The following is a 22,874-nucleotide window of genomic DNA, read 5'->3' as shown; positions in this document are numbered from 1 at the left end:
TTAAAAAATTGATTGTGCTTGTGTCATAAAACTATAAATATCTATTTTTTTTTAAATAATCTATTCACCCTATATATAATCAATTTATTTATTTATTTTTTTACCATATGAGTCCACATTGCGACACCACAGGACCCTGCTGTGACAGCAGGATCCCCAGGTCCAACATACACGTCCTCTTCTTCCTCTTCTCCTTTCTTTTCTTCTCTGCTCCGCCTCCCCCTCTCTCTCTCTCTCTCGTCTTTCTCTCGCTCTACACAGACAGAGCCCAGAAGTCGAACAAATCATCAATGCCTTCACAGAAGCGTAATTCGTCTTCAGATAATAATCTTGCTCACCACGACGACTCCTCTCAGCAACAGCCCTCCCGCCGCAAGCAATCGCGACGCCAACGAGGAGCTGAAGATGATGATGAAGATGAGCGAGACTACGGACAAGATGAAGAAGAACAACAAGTGAAAGAAGAGGACGAAGACTCTGAAGATGAGGGTAACGTATCGTATCTTGTTTGTTTATCTCTTCACGCTCGATATATATGAATTTGTTTTTGATTGACGATCGTTTATGGTTTCAATTGATACTTCTCAGATTCTGATGGAAGTTGTTCTTCTGACGACACTGCAAACCAATCCGAGTATTCTCTCTCTCTCTCTCTCTCTATATATATATATATATATGTTTGGATGTGCTTCATTTTGATTTTTGCTTTGCTTTCTTGTTTGATTAGTGGTCAGGTTGAATGTCTTTCTATATGTTCAATGTCTCTGATATCTTAATTGCTACTGCTAGATTTTGCTTTTCTTATGATCATTTCTGAGCACTGATGTATATGTATGGAGTATAGCAATAAATTGAATTGACTACTGCTGGTTTTCCTCAGGGATCGATGAATGTGTTTGGATAATTTTGGTTTATTGGGTGAATGAAGTTGATTTCGGCCTTGCTTTGCCCTTTCCATTGTGCTTGATTAATGCATGAGAGGTTGTATGGCTATAATTTTAAGGGAAGTTACTATTCAGCGGAAGTGGGGCAAATATTTACTATAGGGTGAGAATCTTCTTGGGGTGCAACTTTTACGCAGAAAGAGGGCAACCCCATGTGTTTGGTCATGTGCACAGATTTATAATTTCCCCTAATTTTAAAATATAATTGTTGGGGCCAGTTTGTAAGATTCTGTTAAATGTAAATTTATGATTTCCCATCTTCACAATTTTGATTTCCCATCTTCATGTGGTATTTGAATAAGTTTTAAATAGTTGTAACGAACTCTTTTGCAATGTTGCCATGCAATATCCTTTGGCATCTTTCACGGAATACCAGAAAATCCTTACGTGCTAACTTTCCATTTGACGACAAAAGAACAATCAAACTTGTGAAAGTCACATCTTTCCTTCTGGTGAGTTAATGAATAAAATGTCCTTTCCTGTTGCACTGGGCTTGGCCTTTTGCCTGCTTGGTGATACAAGATTTTTCATGTAGATAAGAGAATCTTGTAGATGATCCCTAATGGTTGGGACAAGGCCACATTTTGTTGAGTTCAATGATTTCTGATGACGTGTTTGTTAAATTGTTTGCAATCCCTATTTGTTATTTTTCCTTTAATGACATTTTTAGAATATGTACATTATGCTCACCCGTAAACTCTTTTTGTTTGCCTATAGCGTATCTGGTCAAACAAATTCCACACATGCCTATTCTGACACATTAAACTTCCTGTTTGCACATACAACATTAATTTGTATCATTTACATTCATTGGATAGATTATTAATGGCAAGAATCTGACCATGAGCTACACACCAAGCAAAAAATGCCACATTTGGGATAGCCTTGGATTCCCAAATCGCTCACCATGGAAATGAAGAAATGTGTCACCAAAACACAACCACATAAAAGGATTTCACTTGAAAGCAACTTGATCTAGAAAGATTCTATCTTAGCAAGTCCTGGCCATCCCCAATAATGGATACCTTGTACAACCTGTCCATGAGCCTCATCACCTTAGCCAATTCCCAATAGAGCACCTCTCTACATAACACAGGGACAGAACCATGGCTTGGACTAGGTTGGCCATGGCCCCTCCCACATTCTGGCGAACCCATGTATATATGACTTGCCAGAGAGTTCGGTTTTCACAGTTATAATAGTTAAGGCTCTTGATAGTAAACACATTAATATTAGTTTTAGAAAAAAGTTCTTATTTTTATTTTTTTGTTAACAAAAGTTTTAATTTGTGGCTAGGAAACTTTCAGCACATCTAAACTTCCCTCACTCTCCGCTATCCAACATATATAATAACCTCCTACCCTCTACTTTTCTCACTCTTGGGAAAAAAATACCTTCTCTTTCTCTCTCCTGTGAACAAATGATGGAACAAACAATACCTAAAATTATTCCACGCCTCTGATCCTTTTCCAAAATTGCATTGCCACTTTATTCTCAATTCGCAATTATTATTCTCTATGGCTTGAACTAATTACGAGCAATTCCAACACATCTAAACTTTCCCCATTGTCTCTTTATGTTTCTTTCCACTATCTAGCACATATAATAACCTCCCAGCACCCTGTCCTTTTCTCACTTTGTTGGGAAAAAAAATTATTCTCTCTCTCTCTCTCTCTCGTGTGCAAACAAATGAAGGAACAAAAAATATCTAAAATTGTTCTATGCCTCTAATCCTTTCCCAAAATTGCACTGCCCCTTTATTCTCAATTCACAATTATTATTCTTTATGGCATGAACTAATTCCAAGTATTGCTTCTCTTTAATTTATGGTCATTAATTTTTATGGGTTATATTTTTTGAGATGGAGGTAATGGGTTTTGATTAAATTGAGATACGTTTTAAATTGGGACTTCTATTTTGTTGTTTCTACTTTTATTATTGTGATTTATTTTGCATTTGTTCTAGATAAAATTGTTTATTCTTTTATTATTATGGTTTATTTTGCATTTGTTCTAGATACAAATGTCAAGTATCACTTTGATAGATGACTAAGTAGATATGTACTTAAAAACTATTCACTTTATTTGATCCGTAGGAATATTTGCTTATAATGATTATTTTTTATTTTATACATTTTAATGGATTGCAAATTAAGGTTTGAAATTATATGTGTAATTCATTTTATTTGTTAAAAAAATTTGACATTATGTTTGGCATAAAATGGGATGGTTAAACATTTGTCGTAAAAGTGAGAGAGTTACTATGTATATTTTGTAAAGGAAATTATTTTTAAACTTGAAAATCTCTCGAAATGGATCACAAAGAAGTACTATTTTCTTGATTTGAAATCCTATATTTTGAAAGTGATGCTTGAATGGATTTAATGAGAGAAAAAAAATTGTAAAATGAGAAAAATGTAAAGGGAGGATAACTGTTGGTTTTAAAGAGTTAAATGTGTAATAATAAATGCATAGCTAGCCTGATGACCCATGCATATGCGATATTTTGAAACTCCTTGTTGACTATGTAGAGACCTTAGGTAGTTCGCTCTTGTCCGTTTTGATGATTTGTAAGATGCTCTATAACCTTGGTCTGTAAACGTAACTCTAAATATGGTAGCTAAATTTGCAGCTCTTTATGTTTGTATGCCATGCATGAGTTGAGATGGTTAAACATTTGATGCAGAGGTGAGAGAGTTTCTATGTGATATTTTATAAAGGAAAATAGGAGCAATCTTATTTTTAAACTTGTAAATCTCTCAAAATGGATCACAAAGGATTTTTCAGCATTTTTTTTTTTAATTATTTCTCTCAAATTGAATTATTCACTTCGTTTTCTATAGAAAAATCATCTGGTCTCCGGAACCATCAATCAAAATGGCACTTTTCTTTCAAGAATTACTATTCAATCAAAATCATATATTTATTATCTCATTTAGGTTAATTAGATTATGCCTAACTAATCTTAAAAATCTGGGGGCGTGACATCAACTCCCCCAATCACGCCCATACTTAAAGGATACCACTCTTTTCCATCCTCTCTCTCTCTCTCTCTCTCCCTCTCTCTCTCTCTCTCACACACACACACACACACACACACACACACAGTGCACACACTTTTTCTAGCTCCACAACCACTTCTCCAATGAAGTTTCGTTAGAAACATTTAACTTCCAAACACTCAATCCATCTCCGCGAACAAAGTGTGTCCCATTCTTCCAACTGATACTTGAATTCTTCTGTTATTCCCTACAACAAATCCCTCAGAGTCTTTCCAACTTTTTAACAACAAATGAAAGAATGACAAACAGACACATAAAATTTGTAGGCAAGCTAGGTTAAGTACTCCTTAACTAGAGTAAGTCTACCCCTTTTTAAGAGGTATTAACATTTGCATCTTGCCAATCTCCTCTAAAATCTATTTACAACAAGATCCTACACTGCCCAGGTTTTAAGGAATCCAACAGCAGGCCCAAATACGATGATGGGAAAGATCAAGTTTGTGCCATTCTGCTTAAACTTTGTAAGATGAAATCCTATAGAATCTTCTTCTTCTTCTCTTTGGAAACCAAGCCAATTGCAACCCGTTCCCATCAAGAAAGCTTATAACATTCCTTATGCCTTGCAAAAACCTAAATCTATAATCTAGCTTGATCTAAACCACCACATGATCAATTGTAAACTTGTAGGTGGGATCATCCTAGTATCCTAAAGCTGGATGACATCAGTGATGGCTGTTGAGGTATGTTCATGCTAAGAACTCTTATCTTTTGTTATATGGTGACGATGGCTATAAAACAAGAGTAACTGGTAGTTTCATAACAAGTACTGCAATTATTGACTTAAGTCTACATTGTCTTAGTAAAAAATCTGAAACGTAGTCAAATTACTACCAAATTAATGCGGTGTCTAACATGTACGAACTCAGTATCTTGTTTTCTCTTTTCTTCCAAGGTCTAGTGTGTCCAATTAAGCAATTTTGACGCAGAGGTGCAACTGCACTTCACCTTTTGTTTCTCTTTTTTCCCAAGAGCTTGAATGATGGCTGATCTTGTTGATCAATGTCAATTTTATTGTCAATTGGGTATTATTTATTAACTGTCTTTTTACAAATGGGCTTGAATGATGGCTGATCATGTTGACCAATGTGATTTTCTTGTTGATTGGGTATTATTTATTAACTTCGTCTTTTTACAGATGGGTTCTTGTGGAACTACCAGCACTTCGTACATACGTACAATGTCCAATATGTCTAGGTAAAGTTATTATGCTTTTCTACTGTTTCAATCCTTTTTCTAGTATGCTGTTTGCAAATCTTTTTCTGCATCTTAATTTAAACATCAGTATTTATGTCCAAAATGTCTAGGCACTTGTTTTGAAACTTTTGCTAGGATGTGAGAACTGAAAATGTTTTTGCACATTGTAATGTAAAACTTTTGGTTCCATAAATATGATTTGTAAACTTATACACTAAGAAGCACAGACACTTCTGAGGAGGAAGCGTGTCGTGTCCGACACTCTTTAGACACTCTAAAAGGTGTGCTTGACATTTCTTCAACCTGTCTTAATTTAAAAATAAAATTTATAATATCAGACACTTTACTGACACTTCGTGGACACTTAGGTGACACTTCGTGGACCCTCTGAACACGTCCTATGTGATGAATTCCTTCATAATAACCACATTTTGCAATCTTCAAAACATAACTTATGCACTTTAATTATGTTTTAAAACATTTATAAGGTGAACACATCATGCACACTTTAATCATGTTTTAAAACATTTATAAGGGGAATACATCATGTGCATTAAAATGTTCTATAATCGTTCTGCATTATTTATAATGTAATTGTTACGTGAATGATATCTTGATGTTTAAGATATGAATTATATAGCCTTTTAATATAATTAGTGTTATGTTACATATTTTAATAGGTTGTAAAAATATAAAATTTTAAGATGTCCCACGCATGCCATGTCTTGCACTTTTTAAAAAATCGATGTATCATCGTGTCCATATCGTGTCCATGTATGTGCTACTTAGGTTATACACTGTATAGTTGGTAAGCAAAATGGGGAAACGAATAATAAAGTAGTTAACCACATGATTAACGTGTTCCAATGGATAAAGTTCATGGTATCAAATACCCAAGGATAATTAGCAAGTTCATGGTTGCACCCTCAAATTTTTTAAAAACTCTATATTATACTAGTAATTAGTAAGGTAATTTCAAATTAGTGTACTTCAGTTCACACTCTCAAAATTATAAAGGTTCGCACTTCCTAATTATTTGCATATTAATCCATTTTGTTTGTTATTTGTGTTATTTGTTATATTTTTGTATTATTTAGAGTTGTTTATGTTCTTCCATTTGTTCTTGTTTGTTACTATTCTTGGTTTTCTGTTCGTATGCTATTTATGCTTTTTTTTTCTTCTTCTATAAATCAAACTTTAATTTGCTCCTGCACCTTATTTTTCATTCATTCTTGTTTGTTTGTTCTCTAAAAATGGAATATTCTTTGGAAATGAAAATATTTTTACATTCAACATTGCATTCTTAAAAATGAGTTCATAAAATTTAATTTCACTTATTGAAAAGAATTATTATTTTATTGATTGAAACATAAATTTTCAACTATTAATATTTTTTAAACTAAACTGTGTAATAGGATAGAAGATGATTTTGTAACAAGTTATTTGATCGCATTTATTGAAAAATATATTACTTGTGATGATGGGCCCAATCAAGAACATGAGAGAGAATTTAGAGAGAAATATCTCAAACAATCAATGTTCAATATCTAAAAGTTGGTTACAAGTGATTATGCCTCTTCTAGATATAGGCTACAATTTCCCTCCACTGTCACATGCTATGCACATGATATCCTACGTCATACTCTCTCACTCAAAAGAACTTGTCCTCAAGTGAAGACAAGCAAAGCACAATTAATGCACTAGAAGTGAAACCAAAACTAGAAAGTACAATATAAACAAATTTCACAAAGGAAACTAATCTACAATGATAGAAGCGGTGTTGAGACAAGAATCATCCGGCAAATAAGGCACAAGGTGTTGCATATTAAAGGCATTGGAGATTCCCAAATGAGGCGGCAATTTGACTTGATAAGCATTGTCGTTGAATTTGCTCAAAACTTCACAAGGACCCACCTTCCTATCACTTAACTTGGTGTAAGCACCATGAGGATACCTTTCTTTGCTCAACACACACACACATGATCCCCCACCTCAAACTTTCCGTTTATGCAAATCAATGGCCAATTTGTATTTGGCATTGAACTTTTCAATTTGGGCCGTAACTTGAGCATGCACATTCTTCATGAGTGTAGCCCTATCTTTCGCTTTAACGTTTCCCTTCCTTGAGATAGCCGAAGGAACCAAGTTCATAACACTTGAAGGTTTCATTCCATAAATTACTTCAAAGGGAGAAGTATTTATGGTATGGTTGATCAATGAATCGTAAGCGAACTCGGCCAAAGGAATAATACCATACCAACTCTTGAGATGATCTCCCGCAAGACACCTCAACAAGTTGCCAAGACTTCGATTCACCACCTTCGTTTGGCAATCGGTTTGAGGATGAAATGTAGTACTAAAGTTCAAGTCGGTGCCAATTTTCCTCCACAAAATTCTCCAAAAGTGAGCAAGGAACTTAGTATCTCTATCAGACACAATAGAGGTAGGCACCCCATGCAACTTATAGACTTCCTTGAAGAAGAGGTTAGGAGTATTTGTAGCATCCATGGTCTTCTTGCAAGGTATAAAATGTCCCATCTTGGACAAATGATCCACCACTTCCTCCTTTGTGTAGGAGGTAAACCCAACATAAAGTCCATACTAATGCATTGCCAAGGACCATTCGGCACCGGTAAAGGCATATATTATCCTGCATTAGTTGCAGTCCTTTTGCGTCTCTGACAAATTTGACATCGTTTCACAGGTTGCCCACATCCTTTGTCATGCCTAGCCAATAATAACATCTTGAAGTAAACCTAAGGGTTTTGTCTTTGCCAAAATGTCCCAATATGTGATGTTTAATCAACAAATTTGTCCTCAAGGAACAACTAGGCACACACAACTTAAGGCCATGGAAGAGGAAGTCATCCCTAATCACGTAACTTGGATAAGTAGCCCTATCCCCTCTTTGCAAAGCGTCAAAAATCTTGGAGAAGTAGGGATCACTTGCATAGAATGAGTTAAACTCATCAAAACCCACAACTTCATTCTTCATCTCAATCAAAAGAGTCGTTCACCTACTCAAGCCGTCAGCCACTTTATTAAGAACCCCTGATTTATGTTGCAAAGAGAATGTAAATTGTTGCAAGTAAGCCACCCATTTGGCATCTCTTGTTGAGGTGGGATTAGCTATTGATGTACTTGAGGGCCTCATGGTTGGTGTTGAGCACGAACTTCTTATAAGCAAGCTAGTAGCTCCAGTGCTTGATGGCTTGGATGATGGCATAAAATTCGAAGTCATAAGTAGAATACTTGAGCCTAGCCCCTTACAACTTTTCACTGAAGAAGGCCATTTGCCGCCCTTCTTGGCTAAGGACGCCATCAATGCCCAATCCTGAAGCCTCACAATCAAGTTCAAAGGTTTTGCCAAAGTCTGGTAGTGCCAAAATTAGAGCTTCAGTAAGCATCTCCTTCAAAAGTTGGAAGCTAGCGGCAACCTCCCTGTTCCATTCAAAAGTCTTGAGCTTGAGAATGTTAGTTAAAGGAGCAGTGGGGCTACTAAAGTATTGATAAACTGCCTATAGAAAGTAGCCAACCCATGAAAACTCCACACTGCATGGATACTAGGAGTAGGCCAATCCACAATCGCCTTGGACTTTCTCCATGTCCATAAGCACCCCACGAGAAGACACAACATAACTCGAGAAGATGACTTGATCAATGGCAAAGGTACACTTCTTGGTGTTGCCATAGAACTTTTCTCGCCTCAAAAGTTAAAAGACTTGCCGAAGGTGGCACAAATGTTCTTCCAAGCTTCGACTATAGATCAAGATGTCATCAAAGTAAACCACTACACAAACACCTAAAAGTGGTTGCAACATTTGTTGATTGATAGTAATTTTGTTGATTGCGCGGCTATCCACACACATGTGCCATGATCCATTCTTCTTAGGTGTCAAAAGGGCCGGAACACCACCAGGACTAAGGCTCTGCCGGATGTACCATTTAGCCAAAAGCTCTTCTATTTCTTGTTGCAACTCCTCTTTCTCTTTTGGTGACATGCGATAGGCCAGTTTGTTTGGAAGTGTTGACCCGAGTACCAAATCAATTCGATGTTGGATGTCACGCATAAGAGGCAAATCGGGAGGTAGCTCTTGGAGAAAGACATCGACATACTCTTCCAAAAGAGTAGTCACGTCAACCTTTTCCTTAGTAGCATTCGTATGCACAACTGGAATCAAAGCTAATATAATCCCAAAATCCCGAGTTTCTTCCAAAAATTCCTTGGAAGCAAGCAAGGTGGTAGAACTAGAAGATGGCTTAGAAGCAACCTTCTCCTTCATTGGAAGCAATGTAAAATGGCTATCATCCTTGATAACGGTGTAAGTGTTCCGTTGGCCATCATGCAAAGATTGCCGGTCATATTGCCAAGGATGCCCAAGTAGAATGTGACAAGCATCCATGGGCACTACATCACACTAAACCTCATCGAAATATTTCTTCTGGATAGAAAAAGAAATCAAACACCGTTTGGTTACCTTGATCTCATTGCCTTTCTTGAACCAAGATAGAGAATAAAGATAGGGATGGTCCTCTACCGGAATGTTGAGTTTAGCCACCACCTCTTGAGAAACCATGTTCTCACAACTTCCACTATCAATGATCATGTTGCAAACATGTCCACCAATGTTGCAAGTGGTATAGAAAATACTGGTGCGCAACCAATCTTCTTGGCTCCTAGCTTTAGTGATAGAAGCGTCTTCTTTAACATAAGAGCAAAACCCTCTTCTTCATCACTGTCTCCACCAATTTCAATATTGTCCGAAGTATCATAAATTGGAGCACTCTCATAGTCACCATGTTCCTCAACTTCTTCAACAAGAAGTGTCTTGTTTCGATTAGTACCCATATTCTTGCGGTAATCGGAAGATCCCTAGACAACAAATTGAAGATATATTACAAGGCTTTTTTATTTGTCTTACATACCATTTTTTTTTTGTTTTACATTTTTCCTTATAGATAGTGACAATGGTTAAACAACAATTTGTAGCCCAAGTATTTATTGTTGGGAAAATATCATATGACCTCACGTGCACTCCATTGATTTTAGTTTCTTCATATGAGTTGATTTGTTATAATATTAATTGCTTGATTCTGTAATTGCCTAATTGTTTTTAATTGTTTAATTGCTTGGTTTAAATTTGTGTCATTTGAATTTATTGATGTGATCCATGTTATTAAGTACAATGTACTGTACTGGGTGGTAATAATCTTATGTAAAAATACATGTCATTGATTAGTATACAATGAATTTCTCATAATCATAAAAAAAAAATCTATGGAATATCTATAACATGCGCTCCAGTGCACCTCATGCCTAGTCCCCAAGGGACCATCACACCTCAGTGCATCCTTAGATAACAGTGAGTTAAATGTTGTGACTTCTTATGTTCATGCTGTTAATTGTTGTTATATTATATCTTTAAATTCCACATATTGTTCTTTATTGTGAAATCACAATTTGACTTATCTTCTTTATAAGTATATATTGACGTACTAAGAAGCACAGACATGTGACAAGACACGGATATGACACAGACAAGTGGACATGTAAATTTTCAAAAAATACAGGACACGACACATTGGAGATACGTTCAAAACATATATTTTTATTATATGTATATTTTAAAATATTTAATATGTATTTTATGTCAAATATTTAATTTTATCAAATTTATCAGCCTTAGGTATGCTATTTTAGTAAAAAATAATAAATTATTATTATTATTATTGTTATTATTTTTTTTTTTTGAAAAAAATAGTACTCAACGTGTCCCTAGCTATGTTACCAAAAAAAACTAATAGTCTAGCGAATTATGTATTGGTACGCACATTCCGAAATATGATACACTTTCGTTCCAAAATTGTAAATTTAGTAATCCGAAATGATCCCAAAAGTTTTTTTCCCAATATATTTCCTTCAATGTTACCTTAGGAGACAAAAAATCAAATATATGAACTAAAATCTAAGGTGAGTTAAGTTTTGACAAGACAAACACATCTAAAATGGATCATAATTTTAATAAAAATGATTTGTTACGTGAAGAAAAAAAAAAAATGGATATCTAATAGTTAAAAGAAAATTACTCTAGAAGTGCTTTAAATTCTTAAGTGTAATATATGTAAATCTACTCCTATCATACCACATTTTAGAGCATGTGGCCTACCTCGTTTCCGTTTCCGTTTCTGTTTCCATTCCATGTGCCGAAACAATTTACGTTCTGGGTAACATAGGTCCCTAGCGTGTCCTCAGCATGGCCCAATGTGTCCGCAACTTGTCCAAAGTGTCCCAGCGTGTCCAACTCTTTCTAGCGTGTCTGACATGTGTTGGACACCTATATGCGACCTCCGAACAGGTGTCCGTGCTTCATAGTTAACGTATAATGTAGACAAATAAAGCAATGCAGCTTCTTCTGGGGGGATTTCCAGAATATAATGAATTTCAGTGGTAGAGGTGACTATTTGTGTGTGCTTCCGTGAAAAGACAAAAGCTACTTTTAACCTTGTGGTTGCGCAAGATGAGCCAACAAGAGTGTGAATCTGTGTTGCATGGATATGACACATAGACATGTACTACAAGCATGGGGCTGCAGTAAATTATAAAAATAGGATGAAAACTGGATTAGGATGTGACAAATTTGCACACACGTCTGTCAACTTATCAAATCCTCTTGATCCTTTCATTCCCCTCCTGCAACGTGAAGAAGATTCACGTGTTTCTAAACTTACGTCTTCCCTTTCCCATGGCATAATGAACATATGCCTGTCCTTGGGATTTAAATCTTTTTATTCTTCTCTGAGAAGGTTAGAGATATTTTTTATATTTTTGTTCGGTCTATATTGTATTTCTCTAGTTGGTGCATTTCTTGTGGACTCTGGCAGCTCACTTCCTTATTAGTGGCCTTTGTGCCTTTTTTCCCTCTCAACATCCATGATACATATAAACTAGATGTAAGTAACTTTGCTTTTGCCTTTTGCAGGGATCATTAAGAAAACAAGAACTGTGATGGAATGCTTGCACCGCTTTTGCAGGGAGTGCATTGACAAGTCAATGCGTATGGGGTATGTAACAAAACTATTACAATATTATCATCATCTAAGAAGCACATACACTTCTAAGAGGATAACGTGTTTTACAAGTTTGAATAAAATAACTTGGAATCCAATGATAAAACAAAATAATGTAAATTTATGCTTGTTCTCCTTCTTTAGACTCTACAAATTATTATTTTTGAGTTATATATTCATGTACATGGTATATAACAATTATTTTTTCTTCTATGACATAATAAATATATAAAATTATATATTTTGCACGTGTCCCATGCGTTGTGTCCTTCATTTTTTTGAAAATTCTCATTTTGGTGTGTCCATGTTGTGTTCATATCGTGTCATGTGTGTATGTCCGTGCTTCTTAGATCATCATTTGATTCGGGACATAATTGTACATCTTGGCTTATAGTTAATTTAAATCCTACGACAATTAGATTTCATCTCTTAGCTTGATAATTGACCTTCTGTTACAGGAACAATGAGTGTCCTGCTTGCCGCACACACTGTGCCAGTCGACGTTCTTTGAGAGATGATCCACGATTTGATGCTCTGATTGACATTTTATATGATGATATTGAGAAATATGAAGAGGAGGTAGAAATATATTCAAGATGCGGTCTGGGTACTTTGCTATTCACATTTCATTTTGTGTAATGAGAGTTGTTAAGTCATTTTCTGAATATCTGATTTCAGGAACTGGCTTTTCATGAAGAGGAAAAGACTCGCAATAAGCAGGTAAGACGTGAGGATAAGTGCTTTATGTTAGCAAATGTGCATCTGCCGTGCTTGTTTGTTTTTTTTGCACCATTTGGATTTTGAGTACAGAGCAGCAGTCACTTATAAACTTGTGATGGTTCCTAATCGTAGACACCGTAACCATCATGATGGGTTTGAATGTCTTCTTCCATATGCCACCTATCTTTGACCTTGTTTGTTTATCCAAATTTTAGATTGTAAAAGCGTCTGTGACTATCATCAAAGACATATGAGTTGCAAACTCCATGTAAAATTCCAACTAGTGTTGTAAAATAGGTGCTGCATCCGCAGCACACCATATTTTAGATTGTAAATTGTCACTGTTTGAATTTTTCTCTAATCAGCTTGGCTGCTAAATTAAGTGCCTTGATGGAGAGGCCATCGTAGCTTGTGGAACTTGGTAGGCAATTATTTTTTTGTTTATTTTCAAGCATCAACATCTATGAAGCATGAACACCTCTCCGGAGGTCACATACTAGTGTTGGACACACTGGAGAGACTTGGACATGCTAGGACTAGGGCTGTGTAAAATAGTGCTCAATCCGATAAAACCGCACCGATCTGCACTGATCCATCCGCTTACCGCGGATTAAACTTTGAAATACATATATATATATATATATATATTTAAATATATAATCAAATATCAAAGTAAAAATGAGTTTGAGAGAGTTTTAAGATGTAAAATATATTGCAAATTAGTAGTTATATATATGAAAAATATTATGTAAAATTAGTTTGTGTTACATATATGAAAAATATTATGCAAATGCTTGATGATTATTTAAGAATTTGGTTATTCGCCATTCATGGGTTGGTTTATAATTTTACTCTCAAATCGCCAAACCGCACCGCGCACACCCCTAGCTGGGACATGCCACGGACATGTTGCAGACACACTAGGGACACACTAACGACATGCTGGGACCCTTTTTTAATAAAAAAAAATATTTTTCTTACTTTTTATTTATTTATTGAAATAGCATATTCAAGGTTGATGAATTTGATGAACTTTAATATTTGATTTAAATAAAAATATAATATTAAAAAATATGATGGATAATAATAAATATATAAAGTTCTATGTTTTGCATGTGTATCCAACATGTCGCATCCTGCATTTTTAAAAAAAAATTGTGTGTCCATGTCATGTCACGTGTTGGTGCTTCTTTGATCAACATCATTGGTGCTTGAATTGTGAACTTGATTTATATTAATGGTTACATTGTCCTAGGCCTCGAGGGCCATCAGGTCATAGACTCTAGAGCATTGGATCATTTGTCCATCACATCTGGGATTGGCAACTCAAGTTTCTCTCTCTCTCTCTCTCTCTCTCTATATATATATATATATATATTTCAATTGCAACCCATATATACTTGACCATTATTTCATATGAAGGAATCTTGTGAAAAAAAAAATAATAATAATAAAATACAGTGATCCTTTAATCTAATTTGCCATCTCTATGATGAATGTTATATGTTTATTTTGTTTGGGAATTTTATTGACACGTTCTATAGAGAATAGGCTAAGTTTTCCTTTTCGTAAATGGCTTGAGCGACAAATCGACTGCTTTTTTGTGTTTGTGTGTGTGTTTTTGTGTTTGAATTCCTCGCGTTGGGTTTGGGTGCATTAGCATACTGTATATTTTCATTCTTGTTCCTGGTTTGTTACTTCAATATATTTTTGTACAGATTCAGGCATCAATTGCCCAGATTTTTCGTCGACAATCTGAAGCACTGATAACTAAGCGCAAAACAGGTAAAGATATAGAATCTACATCAGGTTCTAGATTACCACGCAAATATTCTAGAAGAAGAAGAAACACCAGGGGAACTGAGCGTGAAGGATCTGATGACAATGAAGATGAAAATAATCATGATGCGAACAAAGATTCATCTTCGACTGATGAGCAGTCAACAGAAATTAAGCAGAGGAGGTACAAGAGAAAGGCAGGAGCACAGTCCTCCCAGCCTTCTCCATCAGCTGCAAATTCAGATGGTGGAGGCAATGAAAATGACTTAGAAGCAAGCAGAGAAAGCAAAGGTACTTCTGGGCTTGTGCGGAGCACAGAAATGCTTGCTTGGGGTGGAGGTGGTGCTCGGAGCAAGAGTGTCCGGAACACCCGCATAATGAAGCTGACTAAATACCTCGAAAATGCGAAGGAGAACGATGAGGTATAGCTAGATTGTTGAATCCTTGCTTAGTCAGAGTTTAGGTTACCTGAGAGTGAACAGTATGTCATCCAGAAAGTTTTCTTGAATACTTCAGTTTTGATGCCATAACATCTTCATTTAGTTCTCATGTTTCAATAACTGTGTAGATTACATTTGTGATTTCTGTTTGTGGCTTTACATTGTTTGCAAATTTTCTTTTTATTTGCAGTTAGATGTTCATCTCACGCTTATTTCTTTGGACAAACAAAGCACGGGAAGTTCGAAGCAGCTGTACCTCTGTTGCCGACCATGCTTTTCTGTCGAAAGCCTCAAAGAAGTGAGTACTGTCTCTATCATCTTTCTCCATGACTTGGTAAATATGGAATATTGTTCCAGGATACCACTATACAATTATGAGCATGAAAATAAAAAATAAAAAAAAATCCTAAAATAAAGGATGACGACTTATTTTCTGCAATGGTTTTCTCAAGCTGGCTGGTGATGCACTCATCCCACCGTCATTTTAAACTATGCATTAATGCAATCATAATATCAAGCCATCATTTGCAAAGTAAGATTACAGAGCTGGTTGAACCTTGACCCTAATCTTAATAAACTGATGAAGCATGGACATCTCTCTGAAGGTCATGTACAGGAACACATGCTGGGCATGTTCCGGATCGGTGTCGGACATGCTGGGACACTTGGGATAGATTGGGGATGTAGACACATATAAATTTTTTTACTAAAATAGCATATCTAGAGGCTGATGAATTAAGTATTTAACATAAAATAAATATAAAATATTTACATATATGACACATAATAAATATATAAATTATTTTAAACGTGTCCTCAAATGTGCCGTTTCATGCATTTTTTGAAAATTTACATGCTCGTATCGTATCATGTCTTTGTGTCTGTACTTAGAATAAAACTTTCTGCACTTGTAATGCATGTCTAACTTTCTATTGCATGTGTGATGCTTATGTTATGCACAGTATGTTTCTCGTGAGACACAATCACAGGCTGAAGATATTGAAATACTGATGAAGAAGGACCTGAGTACCAATGGTCTGCGTTCCACCCTTGACCCTTCAACCTCAACAGAAAACAAAGATGTTCTGCAAAATTTGGAAGGCTGTGAAACTTTGGCAGGGCTGGGAGCCAATTGTGCTCAAGATAAGAACCATTTGGTGCGTATACATTCACATATATGGGTGTGTATATATATATATGGTTGTGTGCATATTGTTTAGAAAAATGCTAGGGGCTCCAAATGTTTTACCAAATGTTTCACATGGGTGTGGGACCTACATTGGTAAAACATTTGGGGTCCTTGCATTACTCTATTGTTTATCATCTACCAAGCATACGTATTTTGATAAACATGCCGTACCTATACCCGTACTGGGTATTTACCGGGTACCAGCATAGTTGTCAAATTAGGATTCAAATCGTGAATCGAATAGAATTGTGAATCGTAAAGATTCGGTCACTTTTTCTAAATTACTTGGAAAAGTATATCAACAAATTTGGATGTTAAATGTATCTTATAAATATAAAATATTTATATTTAAATCAATGAAAATATTATTTTGAATGATAATCACGTGATCTAATAGGTAATAAGTTAACATAGGTTCCCATATAAGGTTATGATATTACCTTTTCCCTTTTGTAGATATTGCTTATCAACCATTTTTAACAAATAAAGTAAATAAAGATAAATTTTTAATTAACAACGATATAGATATTTCATAAGCATATATATATATATATATATATGTTTACAAATAACCATGATCTAATAATAAGAAAAAATTAATTGGACTCCTTTATTTTGAAACCTAAAGCACTTTAAAAGGTAAAAGGTTAAAAACATGTTGGGTCTGATTAAATTTGATTGAATCTTATTAAAAACTTTATAATTCTCAAAATAACAACAAATTATGTATATATATTGGTTATTTTTATACTAAGCACTATTAGAAGTTATATTATGGCCCCGTTTGGTGTAGCTGTTAAAACAGCTTATAGATTATAGCTTAACAGATTATAGATTATGACTTTAATCAGAAGTTGTTAATCTGTTTAGTGTAACTGTAGGATTATAGATTTAAGTTGCTGAGTAGTGTTTGTTAAATAAGCTGTGAAATAACTTTTTCAATTAATTTTTATTTTTTGTTTGTCTACATTTCTCATAAAAAATAATAATAATAATTTACAGTCCATTTGAGTCTTTTTCTATTTTTAAAAAAATAAAAAATAAAAAAATTTAAGAGTATAACCATAAATTAACATGTCCACAGCAGAAGCTGATAATCAGAAGTAAGGGGTGAGCAGCTTCTCAGAATCAGCTTTTTTGAGTTAAAATAAGCTGCTAGAATCAGAAGCTGTTTGAAATAAGTTTAACCAAACAGTCCAAAATAACTTTTTCAAAGCTAAAAGCCATAAGTTGGCTCTGAAAAGCTGAAACAAACACCCCCTATGTCATTTTTACTGAAAAAATGCAGAAAAAAATAATCGAAATATGTTTTTTTTTTTTTTGAGTGAATAAGTCATAAATTAAAAATAGAAAATATACACAAATACAAGGGGCATGCCCCAGGCCCTAACCCCAACAAAACAAACAAGAACAACCAGCCTAAAACAGCCTAAAGAGGCAGGCCAACAGAGAACAAGATGAGACAAGAACATCTCACAATCAAAACCAAGAAAAAAGAACTTGAAAAATCCAAAGCTATTAACTGGAGGATAAGAAAAACCAAACAATTAAATAACTAAGAATTAAATCACAGGTAGGTAGACAAACTCCTACACAACATATTTGATACCTTAAATATGTTCAGGTTCCCCATACAAACTATATGTGGATCATGAACACATTCCATAAGCACAAAAACTGATACAAAAGGGAGACAAAAAGGGACTATCCCTTACACAGCCTGTAAGGGTAGGCCAACAAAAGAATTTCAAAATCTCCACCCAAACAACAGAACCATAGTATATCGGATTCAACGGATATATACAATTTAAATAAAAACTTTCTTCATGTTTGAGGCGCCTAAAGCAGCCATCCCCCTCCTTGCTGCCATCGTCCAGAATTTAGCAGACCCTGCCGAAGATAGACAGTTACTTAAGTTCCAGAAGTGCCAGCTATACAACAGCAGAAAATACACATCAGTGACTGTATATTTGCACAAACACACAATATATATTCTCACAACACTCGGCCCACTATATCGGATCTCACAGCACTCAAAACATATCCTTTCCATACAACCTGCAAAGAAACAGAACAATAGGAAAAAATAATTGTTAGCACTCAATGTGGCCATGGATGATGGTTAGGAAGTGTATATAGCTCATAAACACTCAACCCTCAGATAAGGTAATTTCACCCTCTCAATGCAGACATAGAACAGCCCAATTTCCTGCGAAAAATAGCCAAAAAAATTAGATAACCCCTCAGATTTATGCTCGCCTTCACTCAACCCACATGTACTGAACTCCCATCACTCAAAGGCTGTCTGGTCTTCAGAATGGTGTGGGGAAGCCTCCAAGAATTCAGGAACCAGCTATCACTTGAATGCCTTGTAATATTAGTCATAGACATCATACGAAATCTAATCATATCCACAATGCATTTAATAATAACCTTCTCAGGAATCATCTCTTTTCTGAAAATTCTATTATTTCTAGCAATCCACAGTTGATATACAGTGCAAGTGAAGGCCAGTTTGACAATAATAGCTCTAATAGATTTACCTTTAGCAGATAGAGCCACAAGCTGAGTAACACCAGGCCATTGAAGAACAGGCCAAGAGACATTCAACTTAGATTGAATACAAGTCCAGATTCTAGAAGAGAAAAAGGCAATCAAAAAACAGATGATGAGTCCTTGCGAAATACACATTTGGCAGATTGAGAAAGGCCAAACAATCTCGGTCTATCCCCAGTATTCAATCTACCAAGGATTGCCATCCAAGTTACAAAACTAGCCTTGGGGATATTATGGGGGCCCTAGAGAATGGCAGCCCAGGATATTCTATCCCCAGACTTTCTCAAATAATTCCAAGTGGAAGTGATAGAAAATTACCCATCAGAGGAGGGAAGCCATCTGACAGAATCTGGGCCATTATTGGGATGGAGAGTAGAAGGAGTGCTCTTAATCAATTCCTTCAAAGCCCAAGAGGAAGCAGCAGGCCATTTCCAACTAGTATTATCAACAATATCTTTGACCTTAGACTCCATGCCAAGGGCAGAGTCATCAATAATACAGTCCCCAAACTTAGCCCACAGAGACCTAAGGGGATGCAATTATCAAACCACAAGAAAATCATTTCCCCATTCCCAACACAGTGCTTAATTAGAGGGTAAATGATAGGTCTAAGGGAAAGAATCTTCCTCCAAACCCAAGAAGGAGCACTAGGCATTTTAACCCTCCAAAAGCTCTTGCCTTTAAGCAAGACTTGACCCATTGACACCGCATTGATTGTTCACCCTCAGAAAAGAGAAACCAAACGTGCTTGGCAATGGCAACTTTATTCCAGATTTCTAAAGATTTAAACCCCAAACCCCCCTCATTTTTAGGGTAACAGGTATTCTCCCAAGAAACTTTAGCCCCATGGGTTCTAAGCTCACAGCCAGACCAAAAGAAAGACCTAAGAAGGGATTCAATGGCTTTAATAATCTTCTTGGGAAGAATGAATAAAGATGACCAGTATACCTGCATGGAAAACAAGACAGACTGTATTAATTGAGCTCTGCCAGCATAGGAGAGACATTTGTTGGTCCAACTCTTAATTCTCGTAGTGATTCTCTCAACAAGCTGATTACAGTCACTAGCTTTCAACTTAGTAGAAATCAAAGGGACCACCAAATATCTAACAGGAAGGAATCCCTCCTTGAAGTTAACAATTTGAGTAATCTCATCCCTAAGCTTTTTCTCACAACCAGAAAAGAAAATGTGGCTTTAACTTGGGCTAGGAGACAGCCCAGATAGAGACTGGAATTCATCAAGGCCCTCCTTAATAGCCCCAACAGTGAAGGTATCACCTCTACAAAAGATCATCAGGTCATCTGCAAAACAAAGATTGACAATCTTTGTCTTCTCACATCTCCAGTGGAATTTAAAGTTTGGGTGAGCAGATTTGGCAGCCAAAATTCTAGCCAGAATCTCCATAACAAGCACAAAAAGCTAGGTAGACATGGGTCACCTTGCCTAGTTTCAAGAATTGCATGAATTGTAAAAAATGAATCAAATCGTGAATCAATTGTGAATCAGGCGATTCACTAGAGATTCGCTTTTAAAATATATTCACCAATAGGTTTGTATTGATTTTGTAGAAATTGCAAATGGAATTGTGAATCGAATCGCGAATCGTAAGATTTTGATAGTAGAGGGTACCGGTATTTCATATGATACTTCTGTATATGTACTGAGTATACGAAATACGTACATAATTTTTCCTTCTTAATTTTTGTTGTATCCTAGATGTACCTAGTGCATACTCAAGTCGTATCATACCTCAATTAAAACAATATTTTCTTCTAATACATAGGTAAAATTAATGCTTAGTATGATTTTAAAATTAACCTATCATTTATAATTTATTTAAAATAATGACATTTAATTTCAATTTATATTTTGACATTAAATGTGAATTGTAGATTGAATTTTAACAACTAAATCATTTAACTAATTTTTGCATTACTTCAAATCAAAAATAAATATTTTTTACAAACGTAACTAGCCATACCCGTAATTGTATCAACATACTCCCTGTACACGTGCTTCATAGTTTATCATCAAGAGAGAGAAAACTCTTCTTCCCGTTTGAAGATTTCAAGAAAGAGATATGTATGAGGGGTTGGAAAAATCTTGTACCGTGACTAGGCTAGAGCTTCCCATTGTAATTAAATTAATTAATTAAAAATGTTATTTGCTATACATTTTTATCATACTTATACTCCATATTTGAGGAACTCCATTCCGAAAGGTGTATTTTGCCTTAATTGCTTTCAAGAAGAATATGAATCACTTCAATATTTATTTGTGATTAAAACTTTTTTTTTATTTTTTATTTTTCTTTTTTTCTGAGCTGTTTCAGATTCTGGCATATAGGCTGAAGGAGAGAGATTAGGAAGTTCATCATAAAAGTTCTTCATAAACATACTGCAGGACACAAGCTGAGGAATGGGCCATATCACTCTCTGAGAAAGAAGGTCGATTTAAATAAATGCTGCTGTTGAAGGGATGCCTGACGTTGCTATTGATCCTGATGAAAATCTTGTGTCCAATGTTTTAAAGTTACATGCAGGGCAGCAGTACATTACTGAGGGTTTTAATTCCATGGATCTTTTCAGTAAATTATATGCTATGTTTTGGAAGGAACATTTGGTGGTTAGTAGAAGAGGAGATTAAGAGAGAGTTGTTAGATTGGATAGGGTGGTAGTGTCTAGTGTGGTTATTGGTAGTTGCAGGATTTATATATATATGTATGTGGGTAGGTGGATTTGGAATACTCGTTTGTCAAGCAGATCTTGTAGCAGTCCCTCAATAGTCACCTGAAACAAAGGAACAGCTCCGGTCAGGATGTCAGAATTAGCACTTTGACAGATAAGTTAGACATGAGGAAAACTTTCTGGTTGATGTTCCTCTAGGTTTGAGTTTATATTTTTTCATACCTCCTTCTGAGCTATGCCTCCTCCCTTTATAATGTCATTATCCTTGATCTCCATTCCATGCAACTCGGCTCTCCTCAAGGCCTTCTTTGGCTTTATTGGGCCCACATTGTTTGGGCTGGTCCATCCTCCACTTGAGAAGTTAAATTTATTCAGCTCCCACAATGTAATATGCATATTTTACTTTTTGATTGTTATTTCCTATGTGAGTATGTGTATTAACACCCCAGCTCCTCTCTTCCTATTCTGCATTTTTACTAAAGCAATTCATAAGCTCTTCTCTTTGGGAAATTTTATTTTCACACACTTAATTAATTTAGGACACATTTTTTCTCAATACATACACTTATTAATTTATTTATTGATTAATTTTCTCAATCCACACAAAAAATTATAATTATATCCTTCACTCAAATATTATTATATACACCCCATTTACCTCTCTTTTCCATGTACTTTTGATTTACCTAAACTTGCAAAGACAAACTAGCATAGTTTTAATATACTCTACAGACTACAATTGTAGAAATATCTATCTGAGCTATCATTTACCCCAAGAGTCCCTTAATCAGAAGTTCACTATCCGTACACACCAGAACATTGCCCAATCCCCAAGATTCCAGCCATTGTAGGGAATCTTTTTGGGGCTTAATTTTTTAGGAATATATATATTTGGGTTTAATTCCAACCATTGCAGCGCTAGAAAATCAGTGAATTGTAGAAATATATCTATATATATATAGGAAAATGATGTTCAACCCGAATTCACCCTTTCCCGAATCTTTCGACTACTCAAAACGACGTCGTTTAGGATAGTTTTTTTATTTTATTTTATTTTTCCTCCTTATGTAGTCTGAAACAGAAGAGGGAGAGAAAGAGAAAGAGGGAGAGAAGAGAGAAGAAGAGAGGGGAAGAGAAAGAGAAGGAGAGAGAGAAGAGAAGGGAAGAGGGAATGGAGAGGGTCGATTGCCAATGATGGAGCACCGATCTGATGGAGGGTGCGACGGTGGATGGTGA

At 35.5% G+C, this 22,874-nt stretch overlaps 1 protein-coding gene across 4 annotated transcripts; it reads left to right on the top strand.

Annotated features, from left to right (window-relative positions):
- Positions 1-112: 112 nt before the first annotated feature.
- LOC114258845 (putative E3 ubiquitin-protein ligase RING1a) lies at positions 113-22,086 on the top strand. Of its 4 annotated transcripts, XR_014335807.1 has the most exons (11): positions 118-489; positions 589-634; positions 5,141-5,199; positions 12,180-12,261; positions 12,726-12,846; positions 12,946-12,987; positions 14,706-15,188; positions 15,397-15,504; positions 16,169-16,363; positions 21,284-21,398; positions 21,494-22,086. XR_014335807.1 is itself a non-coding variant. In XM_082878900.1 (10 exons), exons 1-10 carry the CDS (start codon positions 291-293, stop codon positions 21,314-21,316), a joined length of 1,368 nt encoding a protein of 455 aa, XP_082735026.1. In that variant the 5' UTR covers positions 118-290; the 3' UTR covers positions 21,317-22,086. The 4 variants fall into 4 exon arrangements, 2 of the variants coding, with proteins under 2 accessions (XP_082735027.1, XP_082735026.1); XR_014335808.1 differs by lacking the exon at positions 5,141-5,199 and having other exon boundaries at positions 113-489; XM_082878900.1 differs by having other exon boundaries at positions 21,284-22,086.
- The last annotated feature ends 788 nt before the right edge of the window (positions 22,087-22,874 follow it).

The sequence above is a fragment of the Camellia sinensis genome, chromosome 7 (assembly GCF_055761805.1).
Source record: "Camellia sinensis isolate YWXY chromosome 7, ASM5576180v1, whole genome shotgun sequence".
Classification (NCBI taxonomy): Eukaryota; Viridiplantae; Streptophyta; class Magnoliopsida; order Ericales; family Theaceae; genus Camellia; species Camellia sinensis.
Note: the sequence above shows the minus strand (reverse complement) of the source record. Positions and strands in the feature narration are given on the sequence as shown.

Bases quoted from the DNA above. Each gene is read 5' to 3' on its own strand.
- LOC114258845 (XM_082878900.1), top strand. From the start codon at position 291: ATGCCTTCACAGAAGCGTAATTCGTCTTCAGATAATAATCTTGCTCAC. The intron at 490-588 runs GTAACGTATCGT...GATACTTCTCAG, and splicing joins CGAAGACTCTGAAGATGAGG to ATTCTGATGGAAGTTGTTCT. The intron at 16,364-21,283 runs GTGCGTATACAT...GAGCTGTTTCAG, and splicing joins CTCAAGATAAGAACCATTTG to ATTCTGGCATATAGGCTGAA.